The 19,722-nt window shown below is 45.2% G+C and overlaps 8 protein-coding genes across 9 annotated transcripts; 3 read left to right on the top strand and 5 right to left on the bottom strand.

Moving 5' to 3' along the window:
• The first annotated feature begins 75 nt into the window (after positions 1 to 75).
• On the top strand, positions 76 to 4,387 carry LOC108138266 (PRKCA-binding protein). Of its 2 annotated transcripts, XM_017260416.2 has the most exons (4): positions 76 to 181; positions 321 to 479; positions 1,272 to 1,383; positions 3,035 to 4,387. In XM_017260416.2, the coding sequence occupies exons 1-4, from the start codon at positions 135 to 137 to the stop codon at positions 4,385 to 4,387; spliced, it is 1,671 nt and encodes a 556-aa protein (XP_017115905.1). In that variant the 5' UTR covers positions 76 to 134. The 2 variants fall into 2 exon arrangements, with proteins under 2 accessions (XP_017115905.1, XP_017115906.1); XM_017260417.2 differs by lacking the exon at positions 321 to 479.
• On the bottom strand, positions 1,618 to 2,593 carry LOC108138268. Its single transcript, XM_017260419.2, has one exon. It carries the CDS (start codon positions 2,486 to 2,488, stop codon positions 1,706 to 1,708), a length of 783 nt encoding a protein of 260 aa, XP_017115908.1. The 5' UTR covers positions 2,489 to 2,593; the 3' UTR covers positions 1,618 to 1,705.
• Positions 4,388 to 4,452: 65 nt separating the features above from the next.
• On the bottom strand, positions 4,453 to 7,307 carry LOC108138267 (thiamine transporter 1). Its single transcript, XM_017260418.1, has 2 exons — positions 6,462 to 7,307; positions 4,453 to 5,419 (listed from the first exon to the last, which is right to left on the bottom strand). Exons 1-2 carry the CDS (start codon positions 7,203 to 7,205, stop codon positions 4,865 to 4,867), a joined length of 1,299 nt encoding a protein of 432 aa, XP_017115907.1. The 5' UTR covers positions 7,206 to 7,307; the 3' UTR covers positions 4,453 to 4,864.
• Positions 7,308 to 8,419: 1,112 nt separating this feature from the next.
• LOC108138309 (ATPase family protein 2 homolog) lies at positions 8,420 to 11,351 on the bottom strand. Its single transcript, XM_017260466.2, has 3 exons — positions 10,907 to 11,351; positions 10,349 to 10,840; positions 8,420 to 10,293 (listed from the first exon to the last, which is right to left on the bottom strand). Exons 1-3 carry the CDS (start codon positions 11,310 to 11,312, stop codon positions 8,792 to 8,794), a joined length of 2,400 nt encoding a protein of 799 aa, XP_017115955.2. The 5' UTR covers positions 11,313 to 11,351; the 3' UTR covers positions 8,420 to 8,791.
• Positions 11,352 to 11,686: 335 nt separating this feature from the next.
• On the top strand, positions 11,687 to 13,708 carry LOC108138326 (magnesium transporter NIPA2). The gene is made up of 2 exons (XM_017260488.2): positions 11,687 to 12,080; positions 12,624 to 13,708. Exons 1-2 carry the CDS (start codon positions 11,774 to 11,776, stop codon positions 13,478 to 13,480), a joined length of 1,164 nt encoding a protein of 387 aa, XP_017115977.1. The 5' UTR covers positions 11,687 to 11,773; the 3' UTR covers positions 13,481 to 13,708.
• A 287-nt stretch (positions 13,709 to 13,995) lies between these two features.
• Positions 13,996 to 14,844, bottom strand: LOC108138204. Its single transcript, XM_017260323.2, has one exon. It carries the CDS (start codon positions 14,782 to 14,784, stop codon positions 14,095 to 14,097), a length of 690 nt encoding a protein of 229 aa, XP_017115812.1. The 5' UTR covers positions 14,785 to 14,844; the 3' UTR covers positions 13,996 to 14,094.
• A 200-nt stretch (positions 14,845 to 15,044) lies between these two features.
• Positions 15,045 to 16,024, top strand: LOC108138203 (protein D3). The gene has a single exon (XM_017260322.2). It carries the CDS (start codon positions 15,071 to 15,073, stop codon positions 15,848 to 15,850), a length of 780 nt encoding a protein of 259 aa, XP_017115811.1. The 5' UTR covers positions 15,045 to 15,070; the 3' UTR covers positions 15,851 to 16,024.
• A 418-nt stretch (positions 16,025 to 16,442) lies between these two features.
• On the bottom strand, positions 16,443 to 19,639 carry LOC108138202 (protein lingerer). Its single transcript, XM_017260321.2, has 3 exons — positions 17,800 to 19,639; positions 16,808 to 17,658; positions 16,443 to 16,743 (listed from the first exon to the last, which is right to left on the bottom strand). Exons 1-3 carry the CDS (start codon positions 19,478 to 19,480, stop codon positions 16,687 to 16,689), a joined length of 2,589 nt encoding a protein of 862 aa, XP_017115810.1. The 5' UTR covers positions 19,481 to 19,639; the 3' UTR covers positions 16,443 to 16,686.
• Positions 19,640 to 19,722: the final 83 nt, after the last annotated feature.

The raw sequence follows: 19,722 nt of genomic DNA on the forward strand, positions 1-19,722 counted from the left end.
TGAGTTTCTCCTGGAGTTTGCCATTCGCCTTGCGATCCGATAGTTTTCAAATCAGTAGTTATCAATATCCGATGACAGAGGGAGGAAGTTCAAGTTGCCAAAATAAACAAACATATTTTTTGTAATCACGGAAAATGCTGACGGACACCGACGATGACTTCTTCTTTGAGGAGGATAAGATGTAAGTACCCGATGGAAGCCATCAGTTAACGGAAACCTTCTGCCTAGCTTAAATCGAGCACAACAATCTGTTGCGATGTGCCAAAGTGTCTGTTAAAAATCAATAATCGTCCCAAACCGAAACATATTGTTGGACTCAGGCCACAACCGCTGCTCATCCAGTTGGATGAAGACAAGGATCTTCCAGTGGAGCCGGAAAAACCATCCGCTGCTCCACCCGAGACCACCGTTATGCTCTGTTCTCCGGCGGGCTTTTCCATCGAGTCAGCCAATAGGCAGAAATATGAGTTAGATCGTTTGTAAGTCGGCCCCGTTGACCCGGAATCAAAAAAAACATTACTAGAAAAGTGTATTTCCAAGGTTATTATTTATATGTGAATAAATTGTTAAGTTCTTGAAACGATTAATAATTTTGTTAAATATTTTATGTTAAATATTTTACAGTTTTATTTAACCTTTGCACCTTTTTTTCAAATTTTAAACAGTCGGTGAAGTTGGTTTTTTTTTTTTTGACATTTAATGATTTATTTAATTTTGACTTAACATTTAATTTCTTCTTATATTTTGTATAGTTTTTTTTAACAAACACTGTAATTATATCGTATTTTGAACAACAAAATAACCAGAACTAGAACCAACGGTATTTTGTTTTATTAAATTTTATGATTCAAACCAAAATAGGACAACTAGAATTTTTATTTTTGTGTAGTGATATAGTTGCTTATAATAAACAATAACGTATTCATAGCTAAGCTAGCTAGTGAAATAGTAAATTATGTTAACTTCGAGGCGTCCTTAGGCAATCGGATTCCTTTCAATCGATGTCGTTAGTATCACTAAATTGCCCCGAATATTTGTTTCCTCAAACAGCAGTAGGTAAACTAATTATAGTCTAATTGCCTTGCTAAAACTGGTAACATGGCTAATTAGAAAATTGCACCGATCGATGTGAGTACGTATGGAAAATTGATATAAAGTCACCCACACATAAATAAATATTTAAAATCATATAGCACGCGTAGTTCTCGCTTGGTTCTTAACTATAATTTGACAAAACTAATCGTTAATCCACTTTTTAAACCATAAATTAGGGGCATGACAGTCACTACCAATGCTGTTGTTATTACCAAGGATCAGAGCAACCTAATTGGAATAAGCATCGGAGGTGGAGCACCCATGTGTCCCTGTCTTTATATTGTGCAGGTGAGTTAAAGTTCAGGGTTAAGGGTCCCGACTATTATATACCCGTTCTTATCTGACCAATATCAAAATATAGGGTTTTAGGATTAAGCTATTTTATCTCTTCTTGCGATCTATATGTTTTAATTCGATATTTAATAGATTAATATGTATCAACCAAATAAAATACAAAGTATTTTTCCCACATCCGAGACTCAATGATATAATATTCAAAGTATCTGTACAATTTTCGGTGAATTTTTCGGAGGAAGTTCTAACTGTATATTTAACTAACTGATCGTTACTCTCATCACTTTCTAGATTTATGTTTATGAAAATTAAATTCCTAGGATCTTTGGGATCCATTTGCAGCACTGACCCTTGTCCAGGGATTCGGAGTAGCCTTAAAGTTTGTAATTTTGCGGAGCTTGAGGAACTCCTTCCGTTCTCGCTTAAACCAGTCGCTGGCCTTCTGCTCCAGCTTTCGATCCATCCGCCACCTTTTCTGCTCGTCATACAACTGGCGACTCAGAGCGCGTTCGGAAGTATGAAGATGAAAAGGCTTTGGACGGGTGCAATTAGAGTCGATTCGCGGGATGAACGGCTGGCGGTGCAGGTAGTCCATTGACGATTTTGGATTGATCTTGGGAGTAAAGTCTGTCTGCCTTTTGCTTTGCTTTTCCTGCTTCTGTCGTTTGTGGAGCGCCTCCATTGAGACGAATAGGGTGCCAGGACATCGGGGCTTCGTCAGCTTTTGCAGAGAGTGCAGGTACAGCTTACGCCTCTCCAAACGCTGATGGGATCGCTCGAAATTGGGCACAGGTCTACTCCGGAACTGATTCTTAATCCCTTGGACTTTAGCCAAACGGTTAAGCTCCTTGCGCCTCTCGTCGTATACCTGTTGTATATTATAAGCCCGAGGCGTCCTCTTGAACTTCTTCGTCTTTCCCTGCTTTTGGCCACCACCCGCCGGTTTACGCTTATGAAAAACGTTTTGCAAGTCCTGCTCCCGGAGCACTGCCCTCAGCCTGTTATCCAGTCGATCGAAACCCGGAATCAACTTTGGTCTCATCTGGGGTTCATTTGTGAACTGCTCTTGGGACCACTTATTCCAGTCGGTGATGGTCATAACTTGGCTAGCCAATTTGGGAACTATTGTGTTTAAACAATTTAGAAGCTTGGACAAAGGTCTACTACAAACATGGTTACGATATTTGGTTTAGAAATAATATGAATTATATTCAAAAGCCTGAAAATTATTCTCCACCAGAGTTGTGCCTTTACATTAGTTTTGTAATTAATTGGAAGTTTAATTACCACAAATTTATTACAATTAACATTGTAATAAATTATTTTGGAAAAGTAATGACAATGAAAAATCAATTCATTGATTTTGCCAAAGGTAATTCTAATGGAAAAAACTATTCACTACTTTGAAAAAAACATTAAATAAGCATTGATTCCTTTTTTAATTTATAATTATAAAATCATAGAACATAGAACAACAATTTTTTTAATGCCCTTCTTGGGCATTCCATGTGTTGGCAGTTTGTAAATGTATTCATAACATCGAATGGACTTAATCTAAAAGTTCGCTTACAAAATAAAAACTACAACAATGATTGTTCAAGATAAGAGATAGATAATGATACAACTTTTCCCTCTTAAACTGCAGATCTTCGATGGCACTCCCGCCGCAAGGGAGGGATCCCTGCAATCCGGGGACGAACTGCTGGCGGTGAACTCGGTGAGCGTGAAGGGCAAGACGAAGGTGGAGGTGGCCAAGATGATCCAGACGGCCACCGACGAGGTGGTCGTCCACTACAACAAGCTGCACGCCGATCCCGAACAGGGCAAGACACTGGACATCATTCTGAAGAAGCTGAAGCATCGGATAGTGGACAACTTGTCGAGCAACACGGCCGACACTTTGGGACTCTCCCGGGCGATACTCTGCAATGATTCGCTGGTGAAGCGACTGGAGGAGCTGGAGGGCACTGAATTGATGTACAAGGGTCTGGTGGAGCATGCCCGCCGCATGCTCAAGGCCTACTACGATCTGCTGCAGACGTACAAGTCCTTTGGCGATTGCTTCACCCAAATTTCGGTCCATGAACCGCAGCAGCGAGCCTCGGAGGCTTTCCGCACCTTCGGCGAGTTTCATCGCACCCTGGAAAAGGATGGCTTGGGCATCATCAAGCAGATAAAGCCAGTGCTGGCCGATCTGGGTACGTATCTGAACAAAGCTATTCCGGACACAAAGCTCACGGTACGTCGATATGCGGATGCCAAGTTCACGTATCTCTCGTATTGCCTGAAAGTCAAGGAGATGGACGATGAGGAGCATGGCTTTGCTGCCCTCCAGGAGCCATTCTATCGGGTGGAGACGGGGAACTATGAGTACAGATTGATCCTGCGGTGTCGCCAGGATGCACGCAGCAAGTTCGCCAAACTGCGCACGGATGTGCTCGAAAAGATGGAGCTGCTGGAGTGCAAACATGCCATGGATCTGAACAAGCAGCTGAGAAGCCTGCTGGAGAGTTTGGCGGAACTCCACCGGAGTCTGGTGGAGCGACTGGACTCCCTGCCGCCGCTCTTTCCCATCGAGGTGGACTTCAAGGAGACGGATTTCCAGTACAAGTCGAGCACACTGAAGCCACAAGAGTTGGACGATGACGAAATCGAGGCCAACAATCACTCCAGTTCCACTCCACGCCAAGTGGATTGCGGTTTCGAGGCCGTGGAGCAGCCGGCGGCCATCATCAGTGTGGAGGTCAAGGCATCCGTAGAGTCGTCCGCTTCCCCGTCCACCAATGAGAACGAATCGCTGCTCAAGGAACTGGGTCTCTACGATGTGGACCTGCTGTCCAATCCGCAGACCATCAGCAATCAAAAGGACTCCATAGCGGCCCAGAACGATGGCTATGACTTCGATCTCTTCCTCAACCAGGCGACTGCTGCCACCACCAGTTTGGAGAGGGATCTGATGTCCTCCAACGCGGAGGAGATGGATCTACTCTTGCAATAGGCTTTTATAGTACAAGTATTATTAAATATATTAGATAAATGTTACATTTAAATATAGTCGGTGTATGTAATATAAAATCTTTCATTTTTTGTTTATTATTTTGCTATTTTTGATTAAAATATTTATTTTTTACCTGTAGGATGGAGCGAAGGAAAAGCTTAAGGGACTAATGAATGTTGTAAGCTGTCTTGATCAATCAGATGCAGTACGGAAAATAATTATTTAGATTATATTCGTTATCTTAATTTATCTGTGTATACAAACATAATACGTTTAATGTTAATTTTTGTGGAAAAATTTTATTAAATTAAACTAAATTAAAAGAAAAAAAGTTCGTATTCCCGAGTATTAACTGAACAATCAGTCGATTTCTTTCTTTTTACAACAAAATCTTGTTTCAACAAAATTGCGTTAAAGGAATCTAAGGAATTATCTTAATTTCAACCTATTAATAACCTGTTTAAAACTCATTCTAGTTTAGGTTAAGGGAACCCCATTATTCTCACTTGCTATTCTAGTTCTGCAGAAGAATTTCGCCAGAACGGACCCGATTAGGTAGATTCCCCCCAAAACTAGGAAGTAGCTGCCATACACCACGTACTGATCGCGTGGTCCCAGACCAAAGCCCACATTCTCCACCACCACAACGGTCAGGATGGTCTGAAGGAGCAGTCCAGCCAGCGTGTTGATGCCGAAGATCAGTCCAAAACTGTCCTCCACCAGATTGCCAGCCACCACCGCACCCGCCACTGTGATGATGAAGAAAAAGACGGCGCAGAAGAGCACGTAGTTCACATAGGCCACCCAGATTTGCTGCGTCTTGGCGGCATAGATGAGCAGGGCTCCCAGGACAGCGGCACACATGGATATGCCCAACATGTAGGATCCACGGCGCTTATTGGAGTTGAGCAAGCCGGCGAGAATTGCTCCGATGGCGCCAAGCAGAGTGGCCGTGGCCTCCACTCCGCCATTATAAACGCTCAGGTGATCCGGGGCCACCTCTTTCCACAGGAATTGAATGTAGGAGATAACCTGCGGATCGAAAATACTTGTTATATTTCAGCGTTAAATGCACCCCACTATTTCGGGAATTACATTCCCGGTTTTATTGTTAGGGTAATGTTTAAACTGTATTACACCACTAATAACATTAGAGTGGATGAAAGATTAAATACTAATTGCAAAATATTAATACAATTTGTAATATTCCTGTTTGGAAGAGTAAGTATACATTGCGTTAACAATTTCCCAAAAAAAAAATTTGTCCGATAAAATTGTTTTTATTTTTGCCACCATGATAATTATTCTCTAGCAGTTATCTTGGCAATTATTCATTTTTAAACATCTTTCGGAAAAGCGATACGGGTATTTTTTTTAGTAGAGAACTAAGCTATAATTATAATAATATAATCTACGCCAACAAATACGATGGAGCCACACTATAAGCGGGTAACCCTAACACCTTTCCAATAATTACCTTAAAAACATCTTTTGCAGGCGTGTATAAAAGTGGCTTTATGTATTTTAAGTATAAGTATCGACTACCACTATTAGAACAAGAAAGAAAGCAAGCTTCGGAAGTCGAAGTTGATATACTCTTGCAGGTCTTATTATATTATAAATAAAATGTTATTATTTATTACAAATACAGTATTTAACAAAACGACTTCATTTCAATTTTTATGCTGTATGATGTTTTTCGATTTTAATAAAGTTAAAAACGTTATTCTTAAATATTTATACTATTTCGGACGACTATATCATATACATAATGGTTCATTATTCAAGATTATGGTTTTAATTTTACACCGATAATTTAATGCTGCCATAGGAGCGATCGGAAATCATCTTAACTTTATTATTATAAACATTTAGGCATAAAAGTAGAAATATTGTTATTGTTTTAAAGAATATTTATTTTGGATTAGCTAAAAAGGTGTAAGATCTACGGCTTTTCGAAGTGTGCTTCTTTTCTTGTCTGCAAGGCTCTCCATGAAGTGGATATGGTATGGAGAAAGAAACTGCTAAGTTTGCAGAAAAACGTAGATCTAGAGTAGAAATACAACCGACTCACCTGAATTTGACCACACGTGGCCAGTGCCCACCACAGGCTCCACTGCAGCACGACGGGATTGGAGTAGGATGAGACGAGATGGTACCACAAGAGGCGGCATGCGTTGGAAAAGGAGAATCTGGGAGTCGTCACCTCTCCACCGGCAGGTGGATTCTTGTCCGCGGCAGCATAAAAGTAGAGACTTCGGGGAACACCAGGAAGGAAAAGGGACACCGCCAAGGAGATGAGCTGAGTGCTCAGCGAGATGTAGTGCAGCTGGCGGTAGTTCATGCTGTCGGTGGACACCAGAACTTGAGCCAACAGGCCGCCCAGGAACTTTCCGCTCAGGATGGCAGCCCTCGTGTGACCCGTGACGATCTGGTACTGCTCCTTGTCCACCTTGGCGTACATGTACGTGTAGTAGGCCACCTCCGCGGCCGTGAAGGTGCCGAAAAAGAGCTGGGCAACTTGCAACATCCTCACGGTTTCCGTCCAGATGAGCAGCGTGAAGAGCGTAATCCCGGCCAGCGCCGACAGCACGATAACCGGCTTGTAGCGCACCAGGTCCGTGATGAGAAACACAATGACCAACTGGGCCAGCACCGAGTAGGTGCCGAAGGGGTACACATCCTGGTAGATCGTTTCTATGGTCAGATTTCCGTAGTCCGAGGACAAATACTCCGTGACGTACGGCTCCGAGGGTCGAAGTTCCCGGAAAAACCCGAACGTGCACAGCAGCAGCGAGATCTTCAGCCAGTTTTTCATGTCGTAAATTGCGATACCAAGTGGTGGTGACCTGGTGGAATCGACTCTGCTCCGGCGACAGATGTTGCGCGTACCGAAAAGTGTCGTAACCAACGCGACGAATGCCAGCCGGCAACTGATCGCGCAATTTGGGAGCGGAGCATTCCCAGTCACTCTCCGGCAAACCGACCACAGTGGTGCCCAGAAGTATCCACACACAACAAGCGAAAAACTAAAACCGGTCAGTCAAGCTTTTAATGCAAGGGAAGATTTTTGCTTTGATAAATTGATCAAGTTCAACTTATAATTATAAATTATTATTGGTTATAATAAGTATTTTATAGTTATTATCAGCTTCAAATTTATTTAAATTTTAACTAGTCAAAAAAAAGAGAAACAATTTCGTCATATGATGTCAAAAATTAATATTTATAAAAATGGCTGACTGCTATAGAAATAATATACAACTTTCGGAAAATTCGTGGATTACAAAATATGGTTCGATTCTACCAAAAAAATATTTCTATTTTCGTTAGATTAGGTATCAAAAAACCAAAAACACTAAACATATTATATTTTCATCGCATATATTAAAATTACCATTATTGTAAATCTATAAATTTTCAATTCTAATATTATTTTACATATGTATCTCATATATTTTTAGCAAGAACTGTTTGACCTTAAAAGACCGTGAAACAAAAGTTCTATTCTCAATATTTAATTAACTTTCAGCTTTTTAAACCAGAACTTATCACAGCATGGCTTTGGCCCTAAATCATGGACAAAAAACGCAAATTCAATGAAAAATCTAAAGTTGAGTAAGTTGTTCGTTTGACGCATTGCAAGGTAAGCTGAATTGTAAGTTGTTTCACAAACACGAAACCGAATTCATAGCTTCGAGGAATTTCAGTGGTTGCTCCAAATGAATTTATCGTCAATTGAGTGATGCATTAATTGGGAATTCTCTTAATGCTCATCGTTTAAATAATTAAACTCTTAGAATTCATAAACAAGAGAATCTACTCTTGAATTCAAAGCTGTAAAAATAAAGCATTTAAAGTTTGCTGATAACTTTGCTATTGTCATCTTATCTAAGCCTAATCTTAGCACACTAAATTTGATACTGTCTAGCAAGCAAAGTATATCTCAAGTCGATTTTATTTAAGTCTGCTCCAATAAATAACTGTTGAGGGTTAACTAAAAGTTAATTTTCTTAATAAAAAGATAAAATGTTAGTTTAAAAATCAACGAAGATTTAATTTTATTTTCCTTTTTTTCTCGATTGCTATGAGTTAGTAGGCTGATCCTACCCGTTCACACCTGCATCATAAATAAGTCTTTCTTCAAAACTGAGGGATGATAATAAATGTCATCAATAGTCATAAATTCCTCTTGAGATTTTACCACATGCACTAAAGGTAATCTTTATAGAGTTTTTTGGTATATAAACAATTGGAAGGTTAGGTTAAGTTCAAGCTTGACAAGACAATAATAATGTTGATCTTGAGGACTGGGTTTCCGAAACTCATTAAAAATTGCCCGTGACTAATTACTTTGATACTCTTCATAGAGTTTAAGGATCCAAAGTTTCTCTTAATCCTATACTACTTCCGTTTGAGGTAGTCTTCATAGAGTTTCAGCAATTCCGGACTTGTCCGTGGTGGCACTGCCTTTAAGGCATGCTCGAAGTCCACCCACTTCACCTGCTCCGCTTCGAAGCTTTGCTCAAGGGCCCGCAGGGCAGCCTCATGGCACACGGCTTGGATTTCTGCCCCTGAGTAGCCCTCCGTTAGCTGCACCAACCGCTCCATGTCCACTTCCTTGGCTACCGGCATGGCGCGCAGTTTAATCTTCAAGATTTCCGCACGTGCTTCCCTTTGGGGTAATCCCACATAGAGAATACGATCGATTCTTCCTGGTCGGAGTAGCGCCTTGTCAATCATATCCGGGCGATTGGTTGCCGCCACAATGGTGACATTTTGCAGCGCCTCAACGCCATCCAGTTCGGTGAGCAGTTGAGTGAGAACGCGTTCCTTGACGGAGGAGCCAGAACTGGAACCCTCACCCTCCGCCCGCTCCCCGCCAATGGCGTCGATCTCATCGAAGAAAACTATGGCGGGGGCCACCTGGCGGGCCTTTCGGAACACCTCGCGCACGGCTCGCTCCGATTCACCGACCCACATGGAGAAGAGCTCTGGACCCTTGATGGACAGGAAGTTGAGCTTGCTTTCGGTGGCCAGGGCCTTGGCAATCATCGTTTTGGAGCAGCCTGGCGGTCCGAACATGAGGATACCCCTTGGTGGCTTTATGCCCAGCCGTTGGAACTTCTCCGCATGAAGCAGCGGCCACTCGATGGCCTGCTGCATGGCCAAACGGAGCTCGGATTGACCGCCGATGTCCGACCACTGAACGTTGGGACACTCGATGAGCACTTCTCGCATCGCCGAGGGTTTAATGCGCGTCAAAGCGGTCTGTAGATGCGGAAGCTGCAAGGGATTGGGCTGTGCCTGTAGTACCGCAGAATACACCAGATTCGCCAGATCTGCTCCCACATAGCCATGGGTAATGGATGCTACATTCTCCACCTCCTCTTCACTCAGTTGATGCTCCAAAGACTGGATCAGGCAACGAATAATATCACGTCTTGCCTGCGGACTTGGGGCACCCAACTCCAGTTCACTGTCCAATCGACCAGCTCTCCGAATGCTCGGATGCAGAGCGTCAATTTGTGAACTGGTGGCCAGCAGGAAGGTTTTTTTCCCCTTTAGCTGGCTGGGAGTGCTGAGCTGATCGAGCAGCGATAGGAAGGCCAACGAGACCCGCTTGACCAGATCGCTGCCCTCCTGCTTGGGACACAAGTTGTGGACATCCTCAATCAGCAGCAGAGTTGGATGTGGATAGTGATTGTAGGCGCGCTCGAAAATGGCCGCCAGTTTCTGTTCCGTTTCGCCCAGGAACTTGCTGTACACTTCGCCGCTGTTGATGCGGATCACCTGCACATGACCTTGGCTCCGCTCCTCTGCCACCGCGCACATAGCTTCCAGAATCATGGACTTGCCACAGCCAGTGGCGCCGTAGAGAAGCAATCCGCGAGATACTCGGAGACCTGCGAGATGAAAACAATAAAGATAATATGAAAGAGAAACTTGATATACACCCACCTGCAGGCAAGGCGCGAAGGCCCAAAGCGTAATCCATGCTCTCCTCAACCAGTTGCAGTTGCCTATCCAGTCCTCCTATTTGGGATTTGGTTACCCTGTGGCTCATCGTCTGATCCTCATGTTGCTGATCTGAATTTTCAAGTATCAGTTGGAGTTTAGTGACATTGGTAACCTGCACAAACTGCTGGGGCTTGGAGTCCAGACTGAGACCAGCTAGGGCATCTTCGACGGTGCCCTGCCATCGTTCCAGCCGAAATAGCAGCGATTTGTTGAAGAAATTCATGTGGATTTGGCTGAGCTGGCAAAAGACTCTATTAACCATTTCCCTTTTGAGCAGGCTGACCGCCTCCTGAAGTTGTCCTGATGTTAGATGCATCTCTGTGCTGTTCAGATGCTTGAGGGAAACGCTGGCAGCCGCTGTGAGGCAACTGGGATCCAGGGCGAAGATCTTCACGAGCTTTCCACGCAGTTGCGTGCAATGGAGCTTGAAGTCTGAAAGAGATCATAAAGGTAATGTTTTTCAAAACAGTATTCCCTCTAAAAGTTAACCTCACTTACCCCTTTCGCTCACAAACACTGTGGTCAGGAATTGCTCCGAAATGGGCCACACAATCCTTACAAGCGGATGCTCCGCCGTCGAAGCAGCTTCTAGCACCACATGCTGCCCAATGTGAAGCTGGGCCAACTGCATTGCACCCTCAGAGACGAAGACCAGCATGTTGGCATACTTGGCAGGTAGATCTTTCAGGGATTCCACCTCGAAGTTCCGCTGCTGAAGGCTTCTCGTGAAGATTGTCCCACTTCGCACGAACTCCGCGTCTGAATCGGGACCCCCATCGTCCTGGCCGATGGCAGAACAGACGCCTTCGTGAGTGTCCCTCGCCTTAGACGGTATGTGTACGCCACAGGACTCGCAGTGGTACCAACTGGCCTGGTTTTTCTTGCTGCTCGACTTTGGCGGCATCTCTTCGACCGGTTGCACGTTTTGTTTTCATTTTCGGTGGTCGCGTCCGCGTCCATTGGTGAATGGCAAATCGAAGACGGCCTTGTCTAGTTTTGGCGAAAAATAGTTAAATGAAATTATGGCTAAAAAAGTAGCTGGGCTTGCGCCGAAATAAATTTTAAATAAATAAATATACCAGGTTAATATTATATTAAATGTGGCGCTTAAAAAAATATATTCTTAAGTTTTAGCCCAAAAAATGTATTTTTGATTTAGGAGGACACTGCGCAATTTTTAAATCATTAAATGGCTAAATTGGGCTGAGCATGTCAATGCGCCGTTTTGCCATCACTGTTAGTGTTGTGTATTCGGCATTTTCCGGCTGCCCGAATGCAGCCACTCCCGAGGTTCATTGTTTGTGACTCAGACTTCCAAGAGCAAAAAAGACAGACAGCAGGAGCGGATTACACAGCGGATAAGCTATGAACAGCGACGGCGAAGCCTCATCACTGCAGATGCCCCTGCCCCAGATGACGGTGCAGGGCATCCTCGCAGGGGAAGCTCTACAATCACCCGACCCTGCGCCTCTTTCGGTGGCGGAGGCGGTGTCCAACACGGACTTCTACATCGGAGTGGGCCTGGCCATTTCCTCCTGCTTCTTCATCGGCTCCAGCTTCATCATCAAGAAAAAGGCCCTCATCCGGCTGAGCAGATACGGCGAGGTTCGGGCTTCGGCCGGAGGATTCGGATACCTAAGGGAGTGGATCTGGTGGGCGGGCCTTTTAACGAGTGAGTGGAAAACAAGAATAAAACCCTTGCAATGTGCTAGTTCAATTGTAATAAACAGGAATAGAATAGAATCATCTCAATAACATGTTAATTTAAATCTTGAAACTAAATCAGAAGTGCCACAGAAGGACAATAAAAGAGATTACAAACGAAATTTATTCAGGATATGGTAGACTTTTGTCCCTGCCATGTCTCATTCAATTATCTATTAAATACCAAAAAAAAGTAATGTCATTAAGACGGATCGTTCTTTGAAACCGTTTTAGATATGGATATGGAAGTCAGATTGCAGTAGTTCTTATTATTGACGTAGCGCACAAAAGATTGGAATATTTGTAATCGATTAGCACTTTGTTATTTAAAGCAGGGAAATGAAAACTATGCAAATGTATAAAATCTATAGAATAGTTGTTATTTTGCCAAGCTCCTCCAAAATCTCGAATACCTCTTGCAAGTGTACATATGTATGCATATATATAGTGACAAACAAAACCCCTTATCGCACTGACTCATTGACTCACCGCCTGTTTTTTGTTGTTGCAGTGGGTGTGGGAGAAGCGGCCAACTTTGCGGCCTATGCCTTTGCGCCGGCCTCTTTGGTGACCCCATTGGGTGCCTTGAGTGTGATCATCTCCGCCGTGATGGCCTCCAGATTCCTCAACGAGAAGCTGAATCTGCTGGGCAAGATAGGCTGCTTCCTGTGCATACTGGGCTCCACGATCATTGTGATCCACTCGCCCAAGGAGAAGGAGATCGAGGATCTGCAACTGCTGTTCGACATGCTCTTGGATCCGGTGTTCATCCTGTACATGATCTGCATCATTGGCTCCACGGTGTTTGTGGCCTGCTTTATTGCCCCGCGCCATGGACACACCAATGTGGTGGTCTATATCTTCCTGTGCTCGGGCATTGGATCGCTGACTGTGATGTCGTGCAAGGCCTTGGGTCTGGCCATTCGGCAGACGCTAAACAATGGGGGCAACGTGTTCCTCACCTGGATGCCTTGGTTCCTGATCCTGGTCACCGTCACGTTCATAGCCATCCAGATGAACTACCTGAACAAGGCGCTGGATATATTCAACACCAGCATAGTGACGCCAGTTTATTATGTGATGTTTACCACCTTGGTGATTGCTGCCTCTGCCATCCTGTTCAAGGAGTTCACCCACATGCGATTCGACGACATCCTGGGCGATGTGTGTGGCTTCCTCATCGTCATAACCGCCGTCTTCCTGCTCAACGCCTTCAGGGACATTGATATATCGCTGAACGATGTGAGGGGTCTGATGCGGCCCAAAATGCAGCGGGTGTCGCAGTTTGACGAGGAGGTTCTGGTCACCAGCAACTCCAAGGAGCGACGTCTGTCCTACGGATCCGGGGACGTCTACCGGAAGGCCTGACGCAAGCAGCGCTACCAGGTCTAGTTGCATCCCCCGCAGCGAACGGCCTGAAGAGGAGCTTCTCGCTCCGCAGACGAAGCAATGGTCCAAATATCTGTGCATATCACTTGCCCACACACACATCTCATCCCCATCGTTGTTCCTTCGATCTTGTTATCCACACATTCGCTAGCTTAAGATCTTAGCTTTAGGTTGAAACTATATTACAGACGATTTACTAAACAAAAACGATTTGTGTGTGTATTTAATTGGATTAGAATTTAAAAGAGATTTTTCAAGCTTCCTTTTGCCTACTTATTAGATATTAAAAAACAGCTTTCAATACTAAATAGCGGGATATTGTGATATATGCATGTCTATAAGAATTTTGGTTATATTTCAATTATGTTTTTAAAGTTTTCCAGTTTTATAAAAGTGTAAGCATTACATTTTTTTTGCTACTTTTAGCATATGTTTAGTGCGTGCTTACAAGTGAGAAAACGGAATTAATAATTTCCGAAAAAAATTAACAAATGTTTCTTATTACACATTTATTGAATTAGCTTTTAAACAAGTGTTCTTCTTACTTAATCTCTACTGTACTTCAATCAATGTAGTGAGGACACAATTACGTTTTAAAGGTGGGCTTCATATTGCTGGCGACGTCTTTCCTTTTGGCTGGGCCTTTGGTTCCTCCTTTTTCCCTTGGACTTTTCCATGTTACCTGGGATAATCTTGGGCTCCAGGACAAAGTTCTGTCTCTTTTCCCGCTTTCTGTCCTTGTTCTCCGTTTCCATGCCACTGCCCATTTGGAACATTCCCGATCCGTAGAGCCAAATGCAACTGCTCGAACTTTCGGCTGTGTGATAGGAATCATCCGCTGAATCTTCAGGAGTGCAGTCCGCTCTCAAGGGATTCTCCGGTCTACGCGTTCTACGGAATGTGAAGAATGCGGGATCTGTTATAAGGGGAAATCGTTCGCTTCCATCTTTGGGGATCTGTGGAAAACTGATCTCCTGATCCAGGGACACCATTCCGAAGTGCCGCATCATGGCCACCGCCTCCTGATGCGCAGTTGAAGTGTCCTCCCAGTCCTCCATGGTGGCGTGCTCGCCTAGCGGTTTGGTTTCCGCTATTTTCTCGATCTTCTCCATCATTTGCAGACTCTCACGGATTTCCCGACCCCTTCCGCCCGTCGATTCCTCGGGTGTCCTGTACTCCCGTTTCTTCGTCTCCTCGTAGGCCAATTGACCGTGGATCAGATTAAAACCCGGCTCCATATTCACTAGGTCGTGTTCGAATCGCGATTTGGGAACCCAAGCCATTTTGACTATCAGCTTAGAATTATAAAATTATATTTTACACAGTATTTTGTGGACTGAATCAGGCTTTTCATTTCCTTTCCAAGAGCTTTCCAAATTTAAAAAATATATGTTTGCTATCGATAGCTGGTTATCGGTTTTTTAACAAGGCGTTTCCAGGTGAATAGCAGTGTGGCAAGCAAAAGAATTGCCTTTTGCCGGCGCATCCGGGTGAATAGCACAAAGCCAAGGAAGATAATTGACTAATAACTGTTATTTAATTAATCAGTTATTTAATTTAACCGTAAAGATGAGCTTGATGCGACTAAGAGTGTTGCGTAATCTCAACCGGAACGTCCTGAGTGGATTGTGGAAGGATTCACCTCGATCGTTCGCTGTGAATGCCAACTCTTCAGCTGTCAACTTTCCGGCCGCCATTAGAACGCTGAAAACATTCAACAGCGGACTGCAACTACGCATCCTAACCAAAGAACCGCTCTCTGCATTTACCCAATCTCAACGGCGGTATTCTTGCGAAAACATTGGTAAAACCATGGAGGAGAACTGCGTGGTCCCGGACGTGATTGCCAAGGCCCCGGCGCAGACGGCCGTGGTGGAATACCCGTGCGACATTGTGGTGAAGCCAGGTCAGGTGCTGACCCCCACCCAGGTGAAGGACCAGCCGTGTGTGAAATGGGAGGCAGACGCCGGCAAACTATACACCCTCTGCATGACCGATCCGGATGCGCCGAGTCGCCAGGACCCGAAATTCCGCGAGTGGCACCACTGGCTGGTCGGCAACATACCCGGCGGTGATGTCGCCAAGGGCGAAGTGCTTTCCGCCTACGTGGGATCGGGTCCGCCGCCGGACACCGGTCTCCATCGCTACGTGTTCCTGATCTACGAACAGAAGTGCAAGTTGACCTTCGACGAGAAGCGGCTGCCCAACAACAGCGGCGACGGACGTGGTGGCTTCAAGATCGCCGACTTCGCCAAGAAGTACGACCTGGGCGATCCCATTGCCGGCAATCTCTACCAGGCGGAGTACGACGACTATGTGCCGATCCTCTACAAGCAGCTGGGTGCCTAACTCCTGCGCCATATAAGCAGAGAACTGTGGTTATATAAGGGCAGTCAAAATTGGATTTATAATTTGCATATTTAATGTAACCTTAAGCCTGAGAAAAAGACACTTTGTAAAACATTGTTGCTGGCAATAAAATTGTTAAAGACACCGACTGCAAAAGTGCCATAATATTTTAAATATTGTCTATCTTGTCGCTCATTTATTTAGTTTCATTATTTTAAATAGTTTGCTTTGTCCTTAGATGTAACATTAATGTAATGTTGTAATCACATTAATTGATTCACAAGGTTTTTCCACGACTAAATTCCGAGTCCATAAAAATTCCACTTCATTTTGTTGAATGAGACTTCTGTAGCACATAGTTAAAAACTTCCCAATTATTTTTCCTCTTTAAAAAAATCATTTTTGAGGGCCGGTTATTTATTCATTTAAATCATTCCAATTACATGCTAGTTTGTTTATAAATAGGATTCTTCTAGCGTCATATAAAATGTTATGTTCTTACCAAAAATCGATACACTCTTGTGTTTTGGAGATACATGTTTCAATTGCTATTGACTTCCTAGTAGGAAGTACATTTCTGATCAATGTTATATCGGGATAGTTCTTTATTTATTTAAGCATTCTGATCTAATTACAGACTACATCATATAGTCAGGGTGTTCCTTCATAATGTGTATAATAAAGGTCTTTAATACAATCTAGATACGTAATCATATACTTCATAAAATAGTCCTGAAGAAGAACCTAATTTTCGTTCGGTGATGGGACTCGTGTGTGTGTAGGTCTGGATGTTGAGAAGAGAAAGGATGTGTACTTTCAAAATTATCCGAGTTCTTTTACTCTAAAACCGGAAAAATGCTGCGATGGTCCTTCCATTCGGTTTCACTAATAGCCTGTAAGAAACAAATTCGTGATAATTAAATGGGACTTTCGAAGAGTTCGAGACCAAGAACTCACCACCAGCTCGTCAAAAGCCTGCTTGGACAACCAGTGGAAGCAGGGACTCTTCCACTCGCGGGCAATGGCCTGCTGATCCTTAACGTCCTCCTCGGCGGTGGACTTGGAATTGGTGATGGCCTTGTACTTGGCCCACAGGTAGACCATGCTGCGCATCTTGTATACCCAGAGGTCGTTGGGTATGCCGCGAATGATGTCCTGGATCTCCACCATGTTCAGCTCAGTGAGGTTGTCCAGGAAGGTGCGGTTCATCAAGGTGAAGATTGTCTTCATGGTGTCGTACGGCACATCCGCATTCTTCTCGAGTCCAAAGTGAGCGGACTTGATGATTGCATAAACCACCTGCTCCGTGGAAAGCTTGGGCAGATTGGGCAGGAAGCAGTGCTCCAGATTGAGATTACCGCACTCCAACAATTGCTGGTTGATCTCCTCGCCCACGTTCTTGTAGTCCTTCCACCAGTTGGCCCAGTCCTTGTATTTCTTCGCCTCGTGCAGCGGTGCCCACTCGGTCCTCAGGCGCTTCCTATTGCGCTTGGCGATCTTTCGAGCCGACTTGGCATCGTCGGCCACCGACTCGTCCTCCGAGTCTTCGTTGAGCACGACGGCAGCCTCCAGGAAGTCCTCCTCGGTGGCGTCCTGGTTTGTGCTGTAATTGAAGTTCTGCTCGAAGAAGGACAAGGCATACGAGTCGGCCTCCGGCTGTGGAATCTTCTTCGGCTGATCGTTCAGATAGGGGATTTTGAAGCCGCCCATTAGGAAGCCGCGCTTGCGGGCCACACGACGCCACTTCTTCACCGACTTGGAGGCAGGCTCAGTTTCCACTGGCGGAGCTGGGGCGATGCGCTTCTGACCTACAATATGTTTAAGATTATGTTAAGAGTTTGGTTTAATTTTATTTTAATGTTATGGAATATCCATAAATATAAAATTATATATTGACTGTTCTGAAGAATGTACCCTACTGAACATGAACATTTCAGAATGCGACTTACCGACTTGTACAGGTAATCCAGGGGCGTTGTTTGGCCTTTTAGCCACTCCGGCTGGGATGCCTGCTTGTGGGCCAGCCTTCACTAGATGCGGACCAGTCCTAGTTGTCTGAGGTCCCGTCCTCTGGACCAGTGGTCCTTTCTTCTGAACCTGTGGTCCAGTTCTAACAGCCGGTGGTCCAGTTTTGGCTGCCTGTGGCCCACTCCTCACGACTGCGGAACCACTCCGTGCCGCTTGTCCAGCCACCGGTGGTTTCTTGTTGACTACTGCAACTGGTTTCGGCTTGGGAGCTAAGTTGTTGACCTTATACTGAGTGGGTGGGGCATTGGGCGGTTTCTTCTGGCCTCCAACTGCATTGCCCGGACGTATGTTGGCGGGCTTGTTGGGCTGACTGTTCCTATTGTTAAGCACATTGTTCCTGCCCGTGGCAGTGACGATGGCGGCAGCTGCCCGCGGATTGTTTCGCAAGATTTGCACCGCCTTGGCGGCCGGCGGAGGTCCCGGTTTGCGGACAACCCCACCATTGTTCAGGTTCATCTTTTGAAGCTGGTTACGCTTCGTGTTGAAGGCTCGCTGGCTGGCTTCCCAGCCGGAGCTACTGGCTCCACCGCCGCCGCCGATGGCACCACCTCCTCCTCCTCCACTGTTCGATTGATAGCCGGAGTTCTGGAACGAAGAGGATTGCGACTGGGCCTGCGAGTTGTTCCAGTTGTTGCGAGAGTCGTTGAATGTGCGACTGATGTTGTTGCTGAAGCCGCCCCCAGAATTATTGCCACTATAGCCAGGTCCTCCTGGTCCTAATCCGCCGCCGCCCGGTCCTCGATTGTTGTAGTTTCCCATGTCGCGATTGTTGTCGCCAAAGTTGCCCGAGTTGTTTCCAAAGTTGCCCGAGTTTTGCCCGAAATTGCCCTGGTTTCCACCTCGTCCGTAGGAATCATTGAATCCAGATGGCTGATTATCGAAGCTCGGACCTCTTCCTGGGAAATTGTCATTGTTAAAGTTGCCCGAGTTGCGTGGATTGTTTCCTCCGTAAGAGGGCCCGTCGTTTCCTCCATACGAAGGGCCATTGTTTCCCCCGTAGGAAGGACCATTGTTGCCGCCAAAATTGGGCCCGTCGTTGGGTCCAAAGGAAGGCCCATTATTTCCGCCAAATGAGGGACCCTCGTTGTGACCAAAGTTGCCGAACGAACCCTGATTCTGATTCCGGGGCACGTCGTTGAAGAATCTGTCGCTGTTGTTCTGTGACTGCGGGCCGCGATAGCTATTCTCCGGATGGCGCAATTCCGAATTGAAATTTCCGGAGGCTCCGGCATTGCGGTTGCCGAAATTCTGTGACGACTCAAGTTCCAGTAAACGCGCCAGGTTGCCCAAATTGGATTGTCCCCTATTCATATTTGATGATCCATAGTTGGATAGCTGCTGCTGCTGATGTCCCCGGTAATTGTCTTGGAAATCATCGCCGGAGTTGCCGCCGAAACGCTGATTGTTTGGATTAAAACCGGAGCGATCGTCGCCGGAACGTGGATAGTTGTTGTTGTTGCCGCCGCCGCCGCTGAAGTTGTTGTTGTAGCTACCACCAAAGTTTGAGGAATACATTCCACCTCCGCCTCCACCACCGGAATTGCCCATTCCACGCCGCTGGCCAATGCCGTAAGCGTCGTTCTTCATTTGGCGATAGTCCATCCCGACTTTTGCTTACCCGGAGTCACCTAATCGTTGGCCACTCTGCTCTGCGCTATTGATTCACACGCTGCTCGACGCTTTTCAACACAATTAATGCGGCCCAGAAAAATGCTCCCCGATTTTTTCGCACTCTGTCAACCAGGGTTGCAACGCAATGGAAGCCGGCTACACAAAAAGGTAACAAATCCCATATACGGCGTCGGTATTTTTTACTCAAAAATACTAACTTCAGCCGAAAGAAT

This window comes from Drosophila elegans, unplaced genomic scaffold (genome assembly GCF_018152505.1).
Source record: "Drosophila elegans isolate 14027-0461.03 unplaced genomic scaffold, ASM1815250v1 contig_814, whole genome shotgun sequence".
Lineage (NCBI taxonomy): Eukaryota > Metazoa > Arthropoda > Insecta > Diptera > Drosophilidae > Drosophila > Drosophila elegans.